The 22,725-nt window shown below is 37.2% G+C and overlaps 1 protein-coding gene across 12 annotated transcripts in view; it reads left to right on the forward strand.

Annotated features, from left to right (window-relative positions):
* The first annotated feature begins 10,110 nt into the window (after positions 1-10,110).
* The window catches only part of Setd5 (SET domain containing 5), a 48,519-nt gene continuing 35,904 nt past the window's right edge, over positions 10,111-22,725 (forward strand). For 2 of the 12 annotated variants that reach the window (XM_010618815.3, XM_010618857.2), the window contains exons 1-8: positions 13,490-13,569; positions 14,380-14,604; positions 17,787-17,979; positions 18,262-18,367; positions 18,694-18,902; positions 19,239-19,297; positions 19,786-19,964; positions 20,887-20,925. In XM_010618815.3, coding sequence (XP_010617117.1) covers positions 17,888-17,979; positions 18,262-18,367; positions 18,694-18,902; positions 19,239-19,297; positions 19,786-19,964; positions 20,887-20,925 — 684 coding nt within the window. In that variant the 5' untranslated portion in view covers positions 13,490-13,569; positions 14,380-14,604; positions 17,787-17,887. Of the gene's footprint in view, positions 10,271-11,239; positions 11,299-13,381; positions 13,570-14,127; positions 14,226-14,379; positions 14,605-17,786; positions 17,980-18,261; positions 18,368-18,693; positions 18,903-19,005; positions 19,047-19,238; positions 19,298-19,785; positions 19,965-20,886; positions 20,926-22,725 lie in introns of those variants that run through there. The other 10 variants (XM_010618821.3, XM_010618838.3, XM_010618845.3 and 7 more) reach the window with 10 other exon arrangements.

Here is a 22,725-nt window from a genome sequence, read left to right on the forward strand (position 1 = left end):
AAAACAAAAAAAAAAATTTTGTGTGCCTTTGTTTTTTTGAGGAAAGAATTTATGGTCTTTATCAGATTTGTTTTCATTCAGTCAACTAAAGGAAATTTTGTTGAGGTCCCTTTCCAGAGAAAGTTGAGCTGATGGAGAGCCTTGTTAAAGGGCCTTCTCCTGGAGGTGGGGGTTGGTGATGCTTCTTGGGTGCAGGCTGGCACAGGCACGGCTCAGTGATGCCACCTCAAAGGCAAAGCACCAAGTACAGAGTGGGCTGTTTCTGGATGTTGGAAGCAGAGCGAGTACAGCCATCATTACGCTGATTGCTGGCGAATACAGTGTCACATGCTGCTAGTAGATGGGATGCTCTCCTTGACTTGGATTTTGACATTTTCCATGGTGTCCCTGGTGTAGACCTCAAGGACGTTGGTCTTGCCTCTGAGGATCTTCGTAAAGATACGCATCTCTGCCTCTAACTCCCAAACATTTGTCTTTAAACCTTTTTAGTTTGCAAGTTAGTGTTTTTGTAATATAATAGCTGGTGGCCAAAATAAGGCCAGTATTGCCTCCTTTGAGCATGATTAATAGGAATTCATGTAGGGGTATGTATGCTCAAGAAATAGTTGAGAAATACTAGGTTTGAAATCAGCTTTAAAAAAAATGAAAATCAGTTATATCCTGGATCAGTATTTAAATATTGGTGCCAGATGTGGTGACACACCCCTGTGATTCCAGCAGTCTGGAGGCTGAGGCAGGAGGATCACCGTGAATTCAAGGCCAGCTCGGGCTACATAGTGAGTTTGAGACCTGTATGTAACATTGCAAGACGACTCTGTCTCAAAAAAAATTTTTTTTTAATATTGATAATTAGAGCAAATGGAGAAGTAATGGGCTTCCTATGGCTTCCTATGGATGTGGAAAGTGTTGGAATTTAATGTTTTAAAAATTGGGAGTTTGAGAAGACTTTTTAAGAAACCCTAAATTTAAGAACCATCGATGGTGTAAGTTTTTGTTAGTTGGAGATTGGACCCAGGGCCTTTCCACTGAGCTACATTTATATCCTCCTTTCCCTTTTATTTTCATTTTTTACTTTGGGGCAGGATCTTGCTACATTGCTCAGAATAGGTTCCAACTTGAGATCCTCTTGTTTTAGCACTCCCAGAGTGCTGGTATTACAGACAAGCACCGCCATCCCTGACTTTTTTATATGTATTTTCTTGTTTTTATTTTGGGATTCAGGGAGGAGTACAAGGACATCATTGCTTTTACAGGAGAGCTTCATGTTAGTTTTCTGGTTGGCCCACTATGTTAGAAGCGAGACATCTTAAGCCAGGACATGGTGCATGCCTGCCATCCCATCACTCTTAAGAGGCTGAGGCAGGAGGATCATAAGTTCAAGTCCAGCCTGGGTGATTTAGTGAGAGCCTTTTCCCCCCAAAAAGTCTGGGAATATAGCTCACTGTGAAGGCCTTCATTACCCAATACCAGCCTCTCCAAAAATGTGGGGCACTTTTCTAAGGCAGGGATTTTTTCCCCCTAATTTTTAATCACTTTTAGTGTCATCTCATGTCCTTATCTGAGTGTTAGTTTTTTAAATAGCCCTTAAAAGACACAAAGTGAGCTGGGGATTTAGGTCAGTGGTTCTGCTGCCTGCCTCAAAAGCGCAAGGTCCCAAGTTCGATCCCAGGTCCCCCCCATCCCAAAAAAAACACACAAAATGAAAGGATCCTGTGTAGAAGTATTACTGGTTCCTGTAAAATGTTGTTTAGTTTTCCTAAGCAATGGGTAAACATTTTTGTACTTCAAAAAAAGTCTATTTTCCCTCAGAATATTGGAATCCACTGGTTCTTAGTTATAATGGTGATCTATAGGAAATGTTTATTAAAATCTGGAGGACAGAATGTTTTTAAATGGCTGTTTTAATGCTGGTTATCAAGTATTAGAAGAGGAAATACAGTGTCCTTAACAATAATGTTCAGTATATGCAGTATTTGCTTAGGAAAAAAATTAATTGATATAGAAAGTATTTTAATGAAAAGGAAAATAGCTGATGATACTCTGTATTTTGTTCCACTGTGTTCACTGCTAGAGTTCTGGGCATTGCTCAGGGTTAAAACAGTGCTATGTCCAGAAAACCAATAGAGATGATTCAAGGAAAGAGTAAATAACTGGGAAAATATAACATGATATGTGATTGTATAAGAATTGTGAACAGCTTAGTATGCGTTATATTCATTAACTTAGTCCTCTAATTTAAGCATTAATTAATGACATAAACATTTTGTCCCAAATATAGATAAAATGTCTACTGAAACTATCAAAAATGAGCATGTGTGTTGAGGCTTTAAAATCATTGTTTATATTAAAATCTCCTGAGAAAATGGTGTAATCGTAAGTTAAAATTTTTGGTGCTTTGAATGATAGGAATTGTTGAAGGTCTTGGTCTTATACCAAGCCATACTAAATAGTCCAAAGAAATTCATCCCAGTGAGCATGTGGGGAAATTAATGAGCTTTCCATGCTAAATAATGCCTTTTACTCAATAACTTACTATATTAGTAAATAGAGGCTACTTTCTTGTTTAGATAGAACTTACAAATGGTCATTGACTTTCATTTTTGTTACTTTTTAAGTTACAGCTAACTCTAAAAGTTTGGTTTCCTGGGCTGGGGATGTAGCTCAGTGTTCCATCCCCGGTAAGTACCCCCCAAAACGTTCATTTTCCTTGTCAGTACAATTTATGGTGATTTATATGGTGATTGGTGATTGGTTGGATAGTAGTTAGTGTATATTGATTGCATTGACAGTGATTTGTGCTTATTTTCCAGTTACTTTAAGATATATATGCTTTGTAGTTCTAATAAGAATCATCTGAATGTCCAAAATGCTTTTAGTCTGTAACATCCAACATTGTTCCCTCGGAAAGCATCCCTCTGGGGCCACAGCCCTTTTGGCTTTCGTTACCACCCTTAAGACTCCTAGTATTTCAAGAGATCACTCACTAATAATCGCAGCTGACTACTGACCTAAAATGTGAGCCATCACTTCTGTGATGTAATTAGTCTTTATTTGCAGGTGAAGGAACTTTGGGGTGCTTCTGTGTTTTACTGACTTTTATATTATATAGCGCACATAGGAATGCTGTGTCATAGCTCTGTCATGAATATATAGAACTCAAGAAACTTTATCAACAGACTTGTCATAAAAATAATTTTTAAGACATTTCAGTGATTGAAGCACTTTAATAACTATACCTGCATAATTGTTACCCAAACACTACTCTGCAAATCTAGCAAATGATTAATTGAATAAGCTTTATCCATCTAAACTTTCCCTGCCACCAGCCATCTATCATTGTAAATAAGCAGACCTCTCTTATATATCCCTTTAACATATTCTTGTGTTACAGAAGGTTTAACTCTTCTGATGTGATATGCACAACTGATTGTTGGGAAATTGCTATAAAATTATAAAATAATTGTGGAATGGAATTGATTGAGTTGATTGTTGGCTAAAGCTAGATAGGGAACATGGATTTCATTATGGAGTTTTCTCTAGTTTTTCATATTTGAAATTTTTCATAATCTCTACAGATGCAAAAAAATTAGACAGGATAAACATAGAGAACATTTTGAAGGCGAGGAAACAGGTTGATTAATAGTTATTAGTATACCAAAATTAATCTCATTCTATATTACTAATGTGCATGCCACCCCCTCCCCCCAAAAAATTTCCTAGTCAACAAAGTCTTACTCTGTTTAGGCGGAGGAGTTTGAACTAACCCAGTTAAGCATTCATTTTCTTTCTCTCTTTCTTTCTTTCTTTCTTTTTCTTTCATTTTTGATACTGAGGATTGAACTCAGGACCAACCTTGCACTTGCCAGAAGGAACTGTGCCATTGAGCTACATCCCCAGCTCAGTACTAGTTTTCTAGTAGTAGAATAATATATGCATTATGTTCTAGAAGGATTAAAAAATGAAAAAAAGGGTTGAGAATCTAGAGGAAGTGATACCAGTTTATTGATATATTGTGCAATCTTGAACTCTGAAGGAGTGCTGTTATTGAATAGTGTGGTAAAAGACAGTCTGAGAAACATTTCCACGGAAAGGAATACAGGCTTCCAGTGAGATGCTGATGCCAGCACAACAGAAAGTAGAGTTTCCACCCACTTGGCCAGGGCCCTTGGGACTGTAAGGGTGTTAGGTGTCATAACAGTGTAGCAAAGGCATTTGTAACTAGGTACAAATTAATTCAATATTTTGGCTACATTTTTTTTAGTTGGTCAGTATGGATAAGCCTCTTATAGTTTCTAGATTTCTTCTCTTTCCAAAGGTGATTAAAAATAAAACATTTTATACTCCAGAGACAACTGCTAAAACAGAGTTTGGGTGATCTTTGAAAATAAAGAGCTTAATCTTCTAGTTTACTTGCATTTTCAGTCAATTCTGCAGCTGCCAGCTAGATTACAGATGGCTAGCATAATTTGTGGGGTTTTTTCCCCCCATTGCTGGAAGAAGAAATTTAGAACTTGGTGCCTTCTATTAGAATTAAAATTTTATCTCAAGAGACAACTATAAGAAAATACTTTGGTTTTGAAATACTGCCTTATATAGGCTTAACTTTGAAGATCTCAGTACAAACTTAGTGAAACACCTGCTGAAGTCTACTATTTATTATGTAAGAACTTTACTGCTGCAACTCAGCAACTTAGACCCTATCTCAAAAGTAAAAAGGCACTGGGAGTGTAACTTAGTGAAATGCCCCTGGGTTCAATCCCAGCACTAAAAAAAGAAAAAAGAACTTAGACAATGGGGCCAGGGATTTAGCTCAGTGGTTCCGCCACCTGCCTTGCAAGCACAAGGTCCTGAGTTTGATCCCTGGTACCCCCCCTCAAAAAAAAAAAAAACTTTAGACAACAGTAGTACATCAGTACCTCCATTCAGTAGTTGTCTTTTGGGGGGATCTTGCTATGTAGTTGAGGCTGTCATTGAGTTCACTATATAGCCAAGGCTGGCCTTGAACTCATGGTGATCCTCCTGCCTCAACCTCCTGAGGGCTGGAATTACAGGTATGCACCACCATGCCCAGCAGTAGTAGTCTTAAAAATGAATCATGTAATTGTTGCAAATCTACAGTTGATTTTCATTTTGGGATTTTCTTTTAGAATAGGAGAAAGTTAGAATTGAGATAATTTTAAGCTTTAGGAAAATTTAGCCTTCCCACTGAGTCAGAACTCAAAATGGTTGTGATGACACACACCCATAACCCCAGCTATTTGGAAGCTGAGGCAGAAAGGTTGAGAGTTCAACAAGCCAGTAAAAGACCCTATCTCCAAAAAAAGAGGACTCAGGGCCAAGGATTTAGCTCAGTGGTTCTGCCACCTGCTTTGCAAGCATGAGGTCCTGAGTTTGATCCCTGGTATCAAAAAAAAAAAAGACTCAGATGTTCATGGAAATGTTAAATGGTTTTAACTGTCTGGAAGGTAGTTCATAGGTGTTACTAAATGTGCTATCCTCTCCATTCCATTTACTCTAAGGAAATGTTTGTGTGCACATATAAAGAAAGGTATGTTACTGAGTGTTCATTGCAGCACAACATACATCATGGAAACTTAGCAAAATGGCATCATTGAAGAGGGAGAGGTAGATTTGTATATAGTCACACAAAGATGTCCAAAACTTATTGCTAAATAAAACCAGTTACAGAATCAGTATGGTTATCACTTTCATCTTGAGAGGGGAGAGACAGCTACACAAAAATTTTACTTATTTTTATATTCTTGTGTTTTTTGCATTTTTATTAAAAGTATCTTTACTGATCCAGCCATTGGTGGGGAGTCTGTTGTACATATCATAATTAAGCCTTATGTTTCTTTTCCACTGTATTTTTAGCCACTTCACCTGACTAAAATCTTTATTTTGAGGAATTTTCATGTTACAGAATTTACCATGAGACCAGTGATAAGCTTTGTCTAAACAGAATAAGAGATTTATAAGAGAATTTATTTCTACAAAAGACTTTTTACTGATGAACTATAGACTTGCTCGGGGTTTTGGGTTTTTGTTTTGTTTGTTTTTTGTTTTTCGTTCTGAGAGAAGGGGTTAACTCAGTTTTAGAGGCACATTTTAGGATTTTATTTGTTCTCCCTTTATGGTTGTGAAAGTGCAGGTGTAGGCACATAAGCAAACCTAGAGTTTTTCTGTTGCCTACTCTGCCCTACTTGGGATAAAAGAAACATCCTAAAGTAACACTTAAAATAGTGTTTTATACATAGTATTTGCTTTATGTTTATTGAATGAATAATGAAGAAAAAAGTGGCAAATCTACATAATATAAAACTCAAAGCATATCTGAATAATTCAGATAACAGAAGAGCCAGGAATTTTAAGCCAGGTTTGCTTGTCTAATATAGCATCAGTGAATTTAAAAATTCAGTTTGATTCAGATGTTGTTACCTAAGGTAAGTAGTAATAGCTCTAACAAAGTCCATACATTAAAATCTTGAGGTTTTTTGTTGTTGTTGTTTTGTTTTTTTGTTTTGTTTTGTTTTTTCCTGTACTATGTAGAACATTTTTTACTAGTTAAATTTTTTCTCTCTATAGTGCTGGGGATGCAGTCTAGGACCTCAAATAGCAAGTGCCACACCACTGATCTGTACAATAAACTCCACAAGTTTCCCTTTTTGTAGCTTTTTTTTCATCTGTAAAACAATCAATTACTCTCTAAATCCTAAAACCTACATTTTTGATCAACAAGAGGAACTTGCCTAAATCAAGGAAAATGTAACAGATAACTGATGCTTTATAAATGTGCATAACCCCCTTTGTTTAAAGTGAAAGTGGTCTCTGTTTCAGGCCTTGAAAATGAAAGGGTTGGAATTCACGAAAAGGAGGCAGTGCAGAAGCACGAGGCTTCTCTTCCAACCTCCTGGGGTACATCTCCAATGGAAGGCCTACAGCAGCTGCAAGACAGCCTCAGAACACAGTAGGGTAAAACCTGTCTTCAGAGAATAGCTCTTTAAGGGCTTAACCTGGATTTAATAATTTAGATGACAAACATTTTCCTGATTTTTATGAAGGCTACAAAGAATCTGAACATTTTTACTTAGTTTAGCAGATTTTGGTTTGGGGTGTTTTTGATTGGTTGGTTGGTACACAGGGTCTTGCTGTGTAGTCCAGGCTGGCCTTGCAATCCTCTTTTGCTTTCTGTTTATTACTGGGGGTGGGTTTTGTAAATACAGTACTTTTTTTTTCTTCATTGTCAAAACAGTTAAGATCATAATGTTTAGTGCTGTTATAGTATGTAGTTATCCTCACAGTACAGAGTTTTACCACTTCCTACCCCTTGTACCTCCCCTTGTACCATTATGAATTGTCTCTATAATACTCATTATAAATGAAATTTTTTATAAGGAAAGAAATTACTAGAGACTACAATTTTTTTTAAATGGACTTTCAATTATCTCCTAGTAAATTGAGCTCTTAGTTTTTTTTGCCAAGCCTTTAATAGCGCCTATAGCAAATATAAATTTAGGCAAACGATCTAAAGGATAAAATGTTGTTCCAGAAGAGGTGGGAGACAAGGAAAAATTTATCTTGGCCAGAAATTACTAAGTCATGATATTTCTTCAGTCTCTTAATGTTTACCCCATCAGGGTCTCTCTTTTCTTTCTTCATCCCTAAACTCCTAGATCTTTTGCCTTCATTCACTTTAGATTGTAACCGTAATTTCCATATCTCCAGCAACAGCAATTTTTCACTGGCTCTCTACACAGTTTTTTTTCTTCTAATATTTATCACTTTTTCATGTTCCTCACATGATCTGCTTTATCAGAATTGGAATACAAGCTGTTGGAGATGAGCAGACATAATTCTTTGCTGTACTCACGTATGAGCAGCTCTTCTTTCTTCACATATATACTTCAGCTCTTGCTACAGAAGCTCATCCATATGCACTTCAGAGTCAGTAGGACAGTTACTCTTTCTGTCATACAGGGGAGAGAATTGTGAATTTCTTAGGCCAGTTGACAGCAGAGTCCAGGATTCATAGCAATTTGAAGCAGGAAAAAGGCCCATGGAAATTTTTACTTTTAGGAAATTAGGTTTCATCTTTGTAAAGTGATTTTTCTGAGGTCACCAAACTAATTACCTTATAGGGTAATGTTCAAGTTTTTCTAGCTCCTGGTATACAAGATTTTCATAACGTACATCTCCCAAGAAAACGCTATATGTTATGGTACAACAATACTGTTTGGAGATAGAAGATAAGCATATAATAAATCTCAAAACAAATTGATCATGGTGGTAAAGTTCAGTCGTATGTTTCTTGAATTTTGAAATGTGATGTAAAAAGTTGAGGATTAAAAAAAAAAAGTTAAAAACACAGTTCTGGGAATGTAGCTCAGCTGCACAGCATCTGCCTGGCAAACACGAGGCCCTGAGTTCCATTCCTGGTACCAAAAAAAAGGAGAAGAAACAGTTCTCATATTCCATTCCCATTCTCCCTTTTTAGTATTTTGTAAAGTCATTCAAAGGATACATGGAGGTATAGAAGTTTTTTATTTCAACTTACATGTATAACAATTTTTTGAACAATCAGGTTCAGAAATTGAACCTTAAAAACTAATACTGGTGGCACACCCCTGTAATCCCATCACTCAGGCAGGCTGAGGCAGGAGGATCTCAGGTTTGACCAAGCCTGAGATTTAGGGATATGGAGACACTGTCTTAAAACAAAAAAGTACTACAGATGTAGCTCAGTGTGAAGGCCCTGTATATAATCCCTATATATATAGCTACTTTATCTTTAACCCTGTTGAAATTTTTTTATGAAAATCTTTTTGTCTTAACTGAGTTAAATTACTCATTTATTGGTCAATTGATGGATAAAAGTATTGGTCTCAGTGCTTCAGATCTATTTTATATCTGTTAATGTTCATTATTTAATTGTATAAATATAGGTATAGTACATTTGGCTGAATATGTTGATTTCAGGATGTATCTTAGATGCTTGTGTTTAAGGGCTGTTGGATTTGCTTTATACTGGGTCTTCAAAAATGAGAAGAAATGTCTTATAATTTTATAACAGCACTGGAAAACAACCTTGAAAATGGGAGTTCTGGGGAGGATTTTTAAATTGAGGGTTTTTGTGGTTAACAAGATAAAAATCATTGACTCTAAAATCTGAAGTATTGTAATATTACTGCCCCTCAGAAAAGTGGGCACTGTAAATAATATAATGAAATTATATTGCTCAGTCCTTCTAGTCAGCCTTAGGAGAAACAGGATTTCATTTTTCTCTGATAGATGCCAATATTTACTATATTAAGTTCCCTATAATTTCAAAAATATAAAAGATAGCTCTCCAGTTCTGAATATTTGTATATATTTGTCTTTACTGTGAAATCTCAAAATTGGATACTAGATTTAAGGATTATTTTCATACTTTAGAAAAGCCACCACCTCCCAAACGTTTTGTTGCAGTGTTAAGATCTTATTGTTAAATAGTTAGAGTTCTATTTATAAAAGTAAAAATGTTCACAGTGTTTAAAGTCTAGTGATAAAGCTGTTTTTTTGCACACCCCAGTCAGGAGGCTGAGGCAGGAGGATCAAGGCCAGCATGGACTGCAGTCTCAGCTCACCCCTGTAAAAGGATCGATACCGTGGAGCCAAAAGAATTTAAAAGAAAGGACATTTTGAGAAAATGTCACCATATATATAATGTTTTCTCCACTTAGGTTTTGTCAGACTGAAATTGAGGAAGAGATTTGGCACTCTGGTGGTTTATGGGGGAGAGTTGATCAGAGATAGCTCCTTGGCTGAGCTGCCTGCTGTCTTCATGGGCAGCAAGCAACAGTTGTTTTCTTTGGCAGCAGACCTTGTGCATCAAGATTGCATCATTTCTGGGAGAGTGGCCAAGGCCCACAGCCTCAGCACAAAGACTGTCTAAAGCATATGAGGCCTGTTCTCTTTCTGAAGCAGCACTCCTCTTCCTGCCAGTCCTCTTCACCGGGTTACTGAAGCAGACTTGTTCTGAATTCCTTTCATTGGATTGGCTGTTTATTGGATTCTTGTCTTCCAGCTGCTTCCGGCTCACCTGTCTGATGCAATTTCTTCTTCAGAGATCTCTGTTTGAATCAGCCTTAAAACACTTTTTGTTTGTCTTCTGTGAGAGTGATCCAGCAGAAAGTATGAGTCTCGGGCTGTCAGCAAGTCATATAGACAAGACATTGTCAGAACGATAATACAGAGATTACTGGCTATTTCTGAACCACATGAAAAAGACAGGGTAATTATAAATCATTGCAGGAATGTTCTGTTTAGCATTCTTTTTGCTAGAAACTGAATATCAGGGTGACTACTCAAAAGACTACTTAGTACTGCTGGACAGGATGCTTCTGTTTATGAATCCAAGAACTTGTGTTTCTGTGGATTCTGAGGGGTTATTTATTAATTGATAAGAAATTTAGGTTCTGGTGTATTTTCCCCCTACAGTACTTCTTTATTTTTTTTCTCTGTCCTTTTTCTTTTCTCACTTGTTGCTTACAGAAGTCTACTTCTTCCTTAGTTTACCTTCATACCTTTTGCTTTTATAATTCTTTTTTGTTGTACCAGGGATCAAACTCAGGACCTTGTGCTTGTGAAGCAGGCAGTGGCACCACTAAGCTAAATCCCCAGCTTGTTTTTATTATTCTGAGTATGCTGTTTTAAATTTTTCTGCAAAGAATAGTTTTGTTTGTTTTTAATTACAGATTCATATAGCTCTCTAATACCTAGTAACTGGAGTCTCTTGAAATACATTTGTTTGTTTGTTTGTTTTTTGTACCCGGCGTTGAACTCGGGACCTTTCACTTGCAACGCTGGCAGTAGAACCACTGAGCTAAATACCTGGCCCTGATACATACTAACATTTCCATTGTTCATTCATTCTGGCTAATGTTAAATTTGATTTTCAGGAGAAAACTGAAAGTTTAAGGAGTACTCATCATCTTCAAGAAACTAGTTTCTTTTCCTTTCTGGAATGTACAAAATTTTTTAAAACTTCATTTTTCAGCATGTTTCCATTATGGAATTGACCACAAATAAGAAATGACTCTTTTTTGTTCTTTTCTGTAGAATAGACCAAATGGAATGAGGGGGAAGAGAATAGTATAACCTTATAATTGAACATTACCATTAATATATCTATAGAAGTCTACTCTATACTTTCATCAAGATAATTTCTTCTGATGCTAATTCTTGCTTCAACTTTTTCTAGGTCTTCAGAGCTACTGGCAGATAATTTGGGGGGCTTCAAATTCAGCGGTCTTTATAAAGGTAACTGACATAAATTGTTTTAATTTGTTTTTTAAATTAGTTGTATTTGAGGCATTGGAAATAACAACAGTGGATAGATAATACATACAAAAACAACTGCCCGTAGAGAGTCTGGTAGTGAGACACAGAAGTCACAAGTGAACTCTACTTTGAAATTGAATTTAAAAGCTCTCCTTAAGAACATACCATTTAGGATCAGCTGGCCAAGCTAGCCTGTCAGGATTGCCTTTATCAAGAGTAGAAAGGTCATGCAAAATTAAACAAAAGGAGAATGGGAGAATTTATAAAAATTCATAGTTAGCTATTTAATGTTTCTTAAAGTTATATCAGCTGTTCACAATAAAGTGAGTTGGGATTTTTGTTAGTTAATATAAAACTAATTTACTCATTACTGCAGGAAACTAGCTGAAATAACATTTCTTTTTCTTTTAGTACATCTTAAAAATTACTGTCAGGAAAAAAAGTCAACACTTAGCTTTGATTTATAATTTTTTTTAAGGAGAATATAATACTAATGGTATAACATAGGGTTTTAACATTGTTGAATGGCTTCTTTTTTCCCTGAAAATATAACATATGATTCCTATTCCCTTTGCTGGTCAGGGAGGTGTGATCGTTGTCACACTTTGTTCTGATCGCTAGTAGGGCAGCTCTGGCTTTCTTTCTTTCTTTCTTTTTTTTTTTTTTTTTTTTTTTTTTTTTTTTTTTTTTTTTTTTTTTTTTTTTTTTTTTTTTTTTTTTTTTTTTTTTTTTTTTTTTTTTTTTTTTTTTTTTTTTTCTTTCTTTCTTTCTTTCCTACTAATCTGAATTGCCTAGTGGTACTAAAATTCAAGAAAGTGTTGTAACCAGTAGCTCTTAATATTTAACTATACTTGTTTGATAAATGGTCTTTTGTTTCACCAGTTGCAGATTTTAATTTACCAAAGACTTGGAGGATATGCTCCCAAAATTTGTTTGGGTATACTACTAGATAAAGGAAACATTTATTTTAAGATTGACCCCAAAGTATAAAGTGAATCAGTCACTTTTCTCCTGTGAATTCTAAGACAGCAGTAGATAGTAAGTGACTTTCTTTGCATTTCAGTTTCCAGTCTAGCAATGTTACCTCCAATTAGGTAGGGCTAGGCATATTGCCATGTCTGCATTTGGAGAGTCCTAAATCCATTTGTTAAAATCCATCTCTTTCAAAATCTGAGGCTTCAGCGAGAGCTGCTTAGTTTATATTGTAGCATTCTAAACTAGTAACTCAAAAGAAGTATTGTCTTTATATGTTCTTAAAAATCTTTGCCTAATGTACCATTAGTTTCTTCTCAATTAGCCTGATTCCCACTTAATCTTATTATCCACATGCAAGGCAGGTGGCAGAACCACTGAGCTAAATCCTGAACTATGGCTGCTTTTTATACAAAACTCCAATGTTTATCTTGTAAGTGTACTCTTTGTAGTTTATTTCTGTTACCTTTTATACAAAGAGTTACACACAGATATGCAATTTTTTTAGAGCAACTCTAAGTTTGTGGTAAAATTGAAGGCAGACACCAAATACCTTTTGCACTGACGCTTGCATAGCCTCTTCCACGATTTATGTTTCTGTTTGTAGCTAGCAGTGTGTATTACTTTAGAAGTACAGTTAAGTGCATTTCCCCCAAATTGCAGTTAGAATAAAATATTTAGAAAGGAAGAAAAAGTTCTGTGACAAAAAGGCATTAAAAACAGCAGTGTCCAGTCCAATACAAAGTGCATTTATTTACGGCCTAGAAAGTTTAAATGAATACCTGAATGTTCATGTATTTAAACTAGGAAGTATCTAATAGCCATGTGGCATCTTCATATGTGTTTGGAAGCTCCCGGCTGCCAGAGTGTTTTCTCTAATGGGCAGTTGTATAGAAGGTGTCCTGTGCTAAGTGAAGTAGGTGGGCTATTTCCATTTGGTAGAAAAAAATTAAAAAGTGTAATTTTAGCCATAATTTTGTAATTTTTATAAAAGAATAATGAATACAGTAAACAGTGGAAAAATACTTTAGCAGCATTTAGGATACATTTAGAGAGTTACTTGGTTAGTAGATGTTTTCCTTTTCTACAGCAGGACTCCTCATGTCCGTAACATGTTGGCTGAGGATCTGTGGCTCACCCCCACTCTCAGAGTGGTCAGTCTCCATTAGTTGGACCCCGTGATTTCCACTCTGCCGTGTTGGACGTCATGAGCATTGCAATCCCTCTGGAAGTCACCACACCAGATACATCTTACTCAGATATGGCTGCTGGATCAGAGTAAGTGCTACTTCCTAGCTAGGAGGCACATTATCAGTTGTATGGGGACAGTTTTCTTATGGGTAGCTAAGAAGATATTGTAGTATTTTCTTACCCAAAGCCTGTCCCACTGTAAATGACATTAGACCTTTCCCTTTCTCCCATAGAAGCTGGGGGGGGGCGGGATTAGAAGGGGGAGGAAAGAAGCTTTTAAGGAGGGATTTCGGGTAAATAATACAATCAGAGTTTCAAAGTAGTAATTACATTTTCCTTTGCTTTGATGGGTGGGGAAGGCTGAAATAAAGTGGGTGTCACTGCCTGCTTCTGCAGAAGTAATGATTGATCTAATGGTGGGAGATAAGGAGGTGTTCCTTCCAACTGATTTTCCTTGAAGGCCTCTTCCTATGTACTTCCCACTGTTCAAGAGTAAAGGGGCTCAAACTTTCTTTGGGCAGGTTGCTTAGACCTTCTTACATTTGGGATAGAAAAATGGAAAGCAGTATCACCTGTTTTTTTTTTATATATTCATTGCCTAGAAAGAGGACCTTCAAAATCAGTGGTACCAAACTTTTTTTTCAGCTAAGAGCAGCTTTAGGAATTCAGAGTTTGTCGAAAAGCCTAATCCCTAAAATAGACTCTCAATTCTTGAAGAATTTAAATGCCAAATGACAATGAAGGTAGGCCTTCATTATACAACTTTATATATTATTCAGTTTAAAAATTTTTAGCCTTTTGTATCCCTTCTCTTTTAAGTTGTCCAAGATTCCCCTGCTCACAGATTCCCCCTCTTGTCCTTTTACCTCCCTTGTACCCAATCTTCCTTGCTTACAGAAAGGAAGTGGAAGCCCCCTACCTTTCAAGACGAAGTGGCACTACACCAGGATGTGAAAGTCCAGCGAAAGAGACCCAAGGGGCCTAGGGGGCAGCACACCCCCAGAAGCCAAGTCTATTCCAGGCAGTACCAGGGATTAGGGTCTGGGCTGGAGAAATCCTGGTGTTTTGAATATGTTCAGGTCCAGTTCAGACTCTTGATCCCACAGCCACTTCTTGAGTGAGGTGGGTGTTGCTCTAATTCCCGTTTCTCTTGCCATTTTCACAGTCCCTGGGGATTCTTTCCCCTTCAGCTAAGCAAAGAACTGTACCAGAATTCTGGGTTGTTCGGTATCCCTCATTAATAGTGGTTTTCTTCCTTAAAACTGAGGATATTATTAAAGAGCATGTATGTTTCTTCATAAATCCACCTGTTGTTAAATTGTCTGCTTACTGAATTTCTTAACAAGGAAGACTTAAATAAAGCTACCCTGAGATTTAGTATGTAATATTCTGGGGTAGTCTGGAACTGAAAGCCATTTTCAAGCTTATCCCCATATAAAAAGGAAGGGGGGTGTGGGGGAGGGTGCTTGGTGTTTTTTTGTTTTGTTTGTTTTTAGTTTTTCTGTTTCTTTTGTTTTAATTTTTTTTATTTTTGCATGCCAAAGCAATTTAGTTATGCCATTGAGACTTTAAGTTTTAAACTCTTTTCCCAAAGTAATACTTAAAATACTTCCTCTATTAGTAGAAAGTTGTATAATGTTTGTAAATTTTTATAAAAGTCAGCTATTAAGGTGCTGTGCTACAATATCAGTCTTTATAGGTGGACAGCATTAACATTTAAGAGAAATCTGTGCAAAGTTTAGAGTTAGTAGATGCAAAAAGACCCAAAGCAGTTTTTATTGCAGATGATATTTTCCTCATAGTAGAGCAATAACTGCCCAAAAATGTTGCTGGGGGGTTCAGAAGTGTTTTCAGAAATTAGAAGTACGCTGGTCAACCAATTAGAACATGGTGTCATATTCTAGGATTTCCTGACCATTTTCATCCTTAAGCTCTACAGAGATTTCTGATACCATGGTCACAACTAATTTCACCATTACTCATTTAATAGTTTTACAAAGGGAGAGACTATCAATAATTTACTCACACACTGTTCTCTTAAGTTATTAACAGTATTTGTCAGTGCTTTGTTGTGCCTATTCCACTATTACAGGTACCCTAAGATTAAACCTGGGGTTAAGGACAACATAACCAAATAAAAGTCCTAGACCTCACCTCATGAAATTGAAATCTGATGTTTGCAATGTGCATTTTTTTCTGTACTCACAAAAAAACTTGTAAATATAACAGAAGAAATGAAAATTTTTCTGAATTTCCAATGCTTCACTTTACTCCAGCCATTTTCCAAGAGTTAACAGTATAATAGCAGTTTGCATATGGTACTTTGAACATAATTGGTGGAGCATATCTGTTATGAGCCTGTTTTCTGTGTATATGCCCAGCTGCCACAGAAATTTGATCATAGAAGAAAGACTATAGTTTCATTGCCTAAATTGATTAGCTAATAGAAATGCGATACTAATACTACAAAATTTTAATCCATGTTTCAAAATATACCTACCTAAGAACTAATATGTATGTTAAGAATAGTCTAGGAAAGCCTGTAATTACTTGTCAATACCTATGTATTTAAGTAGTAAACAATATGAAAATTGCAATTTCCTCATCAAAAGATGCTTTAAATTGCATAGCAGTATATTAAAAATGCTGTAGGATGGCCTGTTAACCTCCACAATATACATTTTATTTTTATTCCCTAGACTTGCACATGAGGTGCATATGTTCATATTTACCCACTTTGGAGATGGGTAAGATATAACCAACATAACTCCATCTCCGTGGCCATCTTATTTCATGCAACTTTCCTTTTTCCCGTCCCTCTAAAGAAATCCATTTCTAATAAACAGCTGTCATGTTCCACTCCATATATTTAAAGGCACAGATCTATATAAAATATGTACAGCTCTTTGGAATATTTGTTTATCTAGTCGTATACCTAGTAATTAACTATAAATTCATTACTTTCTTTTAACTGCCCATCATAGAAAGTAAATTCTATCTTCATTTTATTAATGCTTGTCTGCCTTTGGTTTCATTTAGGAAACCCCACCTGTTTCCTAATATTCAAGGCTGATTGCTTCCCAGTGAGCCATGTTCAGATCATCTTTTTTCTCAAGAATACTGACCTGCATTCTTGATATAACTTCCCTCCCAGTTCCCATCTTGCAGACACTGTCCTGTAATAAAATGCATGCACCTCACTAACAGAGAATACTCTCTCATGTCTGAAGTTCTTCTTCACCTAGAAATTACCTTTGCTGCTATTAATAAGATCCCTTCTCACAATTTTGGAGCATAAAACTGGGTGAGTTGGATATATATCTCAGAATTTTCTTTTATCCCTCACTTCTCAACTGATGTACCAAATTGAATTGCATACTTTTTTCCTGCTGAAAATCTGGGTTTCTTGTAGCAGGAAAAATGTCTGGTACTTTGGGCAAACAGTATGCATTGTTTGATTTTCTAAAAAGCCCACTGATCTCTTAAGTTTGAGTTACACTAGTCCATGGAGTTACTAATTTGTGTATCTCTGTATTAATTGATACAAATTATAGGTAATTCATTTTCAGTTCTGTCAAGTTATACAATTACATTCCTTAATTATTTTTCAAAATTCCCTAGAACCTAACCAAGCAGCTATTAAAATTGATACCCTTCTTTCCAAAAATTTATCTATGCCTTCTTATTACAAAGGCTTACATTAAATTTCTAAATTAGAATACATTTATAAATCTTTTATAATAGTAAACATGCTTGAATCATTTATTTTCCACTCACTGAAGATACAGAAGGATTCTAAACCAAGCTTATTACTAAACCTGCTTAATAAAGATCTTGAATAATTTTCTTTAAAAGTAGAATATTCCTGTTTTCCAAATAAAACAGAGTGCAAGGGTACAGGCTTAGAGTCAGACATGGTTCGAGTCCTGGCTCTCGTTATGTAATCTTGGGGAAGCCATGTGATCTCAACTCCCCTCAGTAAAAACGAGGTGCTGTTCACCATGCTTAGTGGCTACACAATGATATGAATGACTACGTATAAAGCAAATAATAGGCAGTTCACATGGGTAGCTGTTATAGCTGTTACCTGTCACCAGACTAACATAACTATGAGTTCAGAATTATTTTGAAGTCCTGTGGTTATTACCATGCAGCTATGAAATAACTCTTTCCTCGATACGCTTGCATGTCATTGGTGGATGAGAAATTATTACTCTTAATATGTGAAAGGTGTTTGGGGGTTGGTCAAGATGAGAGGTGTGATAAATATAAGATGCCATTGTTTTTACCTGTACTTTCTTCAGGGTATCCTGTCTTGGTAGTGAATGGAAGAGGGCCTGGTCCCTGGGGCAGTGCAGAAGGCACTTTCATCATCTCACTCACTGCAAATGTCATGTGAGGTTTCATGGAAGTATTAAGAGATCCAATTAAGAAGAATAGTTCTGAGTCTAAACCAGCCCAGAGTGGCTTCTCTAGGGGAAACTCCCCGCTCAGCTGGTACGTTTGTGTTTGTCATTAGGGACACCTTGTATCGCAGGTGCCTGCCTTGAGACATCTGCCTGTACTGGCTTCATGTCACACACAGATTCACATTCAGTTACACTTCTCCTGTTATTTATAGGCTTAGTTATGTTAATCAGATTGTTTCACTGAGTTTTTTCTCTTATTCTAGTGGCTGGTGGTTGTGGAAAGAGGAGGGGTTAGGATGGGAAATGAACTGTTAGTTGAAGGGAAGATTAGGTGTTATGCTATCATGCGTTGCTTTTCGCCTTTGTGCAGCCCTGAATCTGTGGAGGCTAGTCCAGCAGTTAATGAGAAGAGCGTGTATTCCACTCATAATTATGGGACCACTCAGAGACATGGGTGTCGAGGACTGCCTTATGCTGTGAGTATGCATTCATTTCTCTCCAGAGCAGTGATCTTCCTGGAGTGTAATCCATTCTTATACATTGTGACTTTCTTGAAATGTTTATATGCAGCATGATGAAGTTGCCCCTTTTGCACTTCCCTGCCTCCAGCGGACGTCTAGCCCTGCATCATTGTTCTTGTTTTTATGTCCCAGTTGACCTTGGCATTTTGTTTTATCACTTTCCGGGTTGAAGCCAAAAAACAAAGGGTACTACTTTCTTCTTTCTTTCCATATGTACCATACTTTAGGGGAGAGAGGGGCCAGTGTTTGGACACTGTTGATTTAAAAAATCTTATTTTCAGGATCATAATTACGGAGCCCCTCCTCCTCCGACACCTCCTGCTTCTCCCCCTGTCCAGACGATCATCCCTCGTTCTGACCTGAATGGCCTGCCGTCACCCGTAGAGGAACGCTGTGGAGATAGCCCGAACTCTGAAGCAGAGACTGTTCCTACCTGGTGTCCTTGTGGTCTTTCTCAGGATGGCTTCCTTCTCAACTGTGACAAGTGCAGGTAAGATCCTGTTCCATGAAATGCAAGCTTGGGTTGCTGGGAGTAGGGTTTCGTATTAGTAGGGAAAAGCTCAAAGTATTCTTTCTTGTGTTTGTTAATGTAGATGATTCCTTAGTGCTCCTTGGCTCGAATTCTCTGCACTAGGTGAGAATTGCTGACAACAAGGAATGAGAGATTGATCTTAAAGCTATTGAATTGATATGAAATTTAATGTCCTGGAAACATTTGGTAGGTGGGAGGGAGGGGGTAGAATATGCAGAGACACTTCTCCCATGTGTGCTATGATGTGCTGCATGCTGTTGGAAGAACTACTTTAAGTTTATCTTCCCTCTTTAGGGGAATGAGCAGGGGGAAGGTTATTAGACTTCATCGGCGGAAGCAGGACAACATATCAGGTGAGCAGAAGATGAATGACATGTAAATATTTTGTTACTCAGATGTTCTCAAAGGAATCCATGGTCTCAGCTCTTATTTTCATAGAAAGAGTTAGGCATCCTCTCAATATAACTATATAGGTCTATCATTAAAAATTAGATGTATATGGAAATAGCATTTCAGTTCTGTAGCAATCAGAGTATTCCTGGGAAGTATTCCAGGCATCCTTCTTTAAAGTATTTGTTCTTACATTATTACAGATAGAGGCACATTGAAGCTACAGGGCTGGATACAAGAGGAGAAATTGATATAGTGTAGAGCAGTTTGTATATTTAATGCTGGTGGCGTAGAAAAAGATCTTACTTGTTTTCATAGAGAAAGTGGGATATCTACATTGCTTTAATGATGATAGAGTTAGTAGTGGATAATGGGGCACATCTAAAGGGTAAAACTCTTGGTAAACTTTTGAAGCTGATGATGCATGAAGCATGAAATCACCTTTTTTCAGGTGGGGATAGCAGTGCAACAGAAAGCTGGGATGAGGAGCTTTCTCCTTCCACTGTGTTGTATACAGCAACACAGCACACACCTACAAGCATCACCTTAACTGTTAGAAGAACCAAACCCAAAAAGCGAAAAAAGAGTCCAGAAAAGGGTCGTGCAGCACCAAAGACGAAGAAGATCAAGGTATGGAGGGTTAAAAGGTCTTACACGAAATGTGTCTGAAATAGCTCAAATTTTGGAGCAAGAGTGACTCAGAATTTTTCAAGAAATTTGAACCAGATGTTTAAAGGACCATTTTTTGCTATACTTGAAAAATCAGCTAATCTGTGTTACGCACATGTAGACCAACCTCTCTTCTGCCACACCATACCATCACTACTGGCTCAGAGTTTCTTCTACTCCAACCCCCATCCCAGGTATGAAATTCCAGCCCTGCCTGGCATGTGTTGCAGCCTGAGTCTAGGCTTCCACTCTCCTCACAGTGTCTCCCCGCCTGGAGACTAAAAGCAATCCAAAACTCTTGTCTTGGCATACACCCACCTCATGTCCTTGGGTTGTTTTTCCTTGCCCTCCCCCGCAAAAAAAGAAAATCCAGAAACATCTCTTGAATGGTCTAAACTTCCTCAGTGTCATAGTCACTTTCCTATATTCTCAACTAAAATGTCTCCAGGAGAAACCTCTTCTGTTTTGTGATCTTTCTTCCCCATCACAGCAACTTTGTTGCTCCTAGGTGACTTGCCCACCCCTTGTTAAGGGGATTGGTCTTTGTTTCCTTCTTAATTTCAAAACTGATAAATCTGCAACATAAGGTTTTTTATTTACTTTTTCTCTCAGTGCCAGGATGCATATAGGACTTCAGTGGTGCATGCTGGTCCCCGTTACTTAATTCCGTGATGGAAAATATTAGAATGGATCAGAGCTCTCTGGCCTTGAGCTACCCCTGTTCTTGATAATAGGTTGGGGAATTCCATTGTATTTGTTATGCAGAGAGAAGGGGACAGAATAGAACTCTAGTTCATTCCTTAGTTTTAGTCTCAGATAGGTATAACTGTCATTCTTGGTACCAAGTTTTGTTTTGTTCTACTTGTTTTCCTCTTTGGGATAGGCATTTCGAGAGGGATCCCGGAAGTCCTTGCGGATGAAGGTAAGGGGTACTCTTCCCTGCTGCTGTGTTTTACTTCACTGTGATCTTGCATTTTGGTCAGCTTCTTTCCTGACATTGATGGTCTGGGAATCTTGGAATCTGCTTTTTATTAGTTTGTAATTGTTGCCATTCAGTTTTCATAGAGCTTTTTTTCCAATGTAGAGTTTTCTTAGCCATTTTCTGAAACATTTTTCCTTTCTGTAATCAGCCTTTGTTTATTGGTTTTTCTTTAGCTGCTTTTCTGGGGGGATATGTGAGATTTTGTCAAGCACAACAAATGCTGCTGATGTTTTGTCACTGTTGGGCTCCACATCAAGAGTGGGGCCTTTCTGGTAATGATGCAGGATCTCTTGTGTACCCAGCATAGCACCACGGGCTTTAATCAGCAGTTGTAATGGTTAACTCAGTAGCAAGAAAGGTGTGTCAATGACAGGAATTAATGCCGTTGGGAATGGTTTTCTTTCAAATTTTTTCTTGGTATTCCTATTTTATAGAGAAAACTTATGTGTGTGTTTCTTCAGTTATCAAATAAGAGTTTATAAGGCATGCTTTTGTAAATAGATTGGAGAATAGAGAAATTATGTGTAATATTTTAAAAGGACTGTTAGGTACTCAATGAAAAGTTTGCTAAAGGAGATTTTACTATATATACTGTGTGGTATCTTCTTTTACCTGTGTGTATATAGGAAAGAAGACAGCATACTTTCCAAATCATTACTTGTGGCTTCAAACGACTTAGAATTAAGTTCTGTGAGTGTTCATATCCCTAAATGTATACATGATGTAAAAGAATATTCTCTCCTATTGACAGTTATATGGCATGAAGTCTTCAGAGAAGGAAAGTTTTATTGGAATTACTTTATATTTAATGTGACGCACCGATATAACTCATGTTATCAAAGATTACAATTGATGTTTTGATTGAAGATTAAAAGAGTCACATTGTATAGATGGGACAGAACATAGTGCCACACAGAACATCAAAGGTCTGGGCTGTATTCTGGAACATGACTTATTTGTAGTTTCTTTGCTATCAACCCATCTCCTGCGAGTAACCAAGTTTGCTTTAACTCCCACCCCACCACAGTTTGCTAAGAAGGGCTCCTAAATAGACTTGTAGGAGCAAACATAACCCTGATTGATCCCAGCTGCAAAGCCTTTTCAGTTTTATCAATTACTGTAACTTACCCTCACAGATTCAGAACCTTTTGTAAGCTATCAGCTGGCTTTCCCAGAGAACTGCACATGAACCCCAAAGTTTGTACAGCTTCAAGAAGTTGTCTGCCCACAGACATGTTAAAATTTAGCATGCACACACCCCACTCCATATTAGTTGTTTGATATCTCATACTTTTAAAACTCCGCCAGAGATCCAGATGGCAGCTATAAGACTGGGAAGATTGCATCATTTGAATTTTTCATCTGAAAATCAAGAGTTTTCCTACTCGGGACTTAATTCTAAACTGTTTCTTTAAACAGTAGACATTTTGGACCAACTAATTAATTCTGTGTTGTAAGTGAGGATTGTCCTTTGTATTTCAAGATATTTATCTGCATCCCTAGCATTTACCCAGTAGTGCAGCATGCACACAGTTGTGATAATCAGAATGTCTTCAGTATTACCCAATGTCTTCTGAGAGCAAATTGGTCCCAGTTGAGAACCACTGCTCTGAACCCAGTGAGGTGGAGTCTGCACTTCCCTGAAGGATGACGGGACTGCAGAGTAAACACAGATCGGTAAAAAGTAAGCTGGGCATGGTGATGCACTCCTGTAATTCTAGCAGTCAGGGAGGCTGATGC

This window comes from Fukomys damarensis, unplaced genomic scaffold (assembly GCF_012274545.1).
Source record: "Fukomys damarensis isolate Sample0158 unplaced genomic scaffold, DMR_v1.0_HiC HiC_scaffold_24, whole genome shotgun sequence".
Classification (NCBI taxonomy): domain Eukaryota; kingdom Metazoa; phylum Chordata; class Mammalia; order Rodentia; family Bathyergidae; genus Fukomys; species Fukomys damarensis.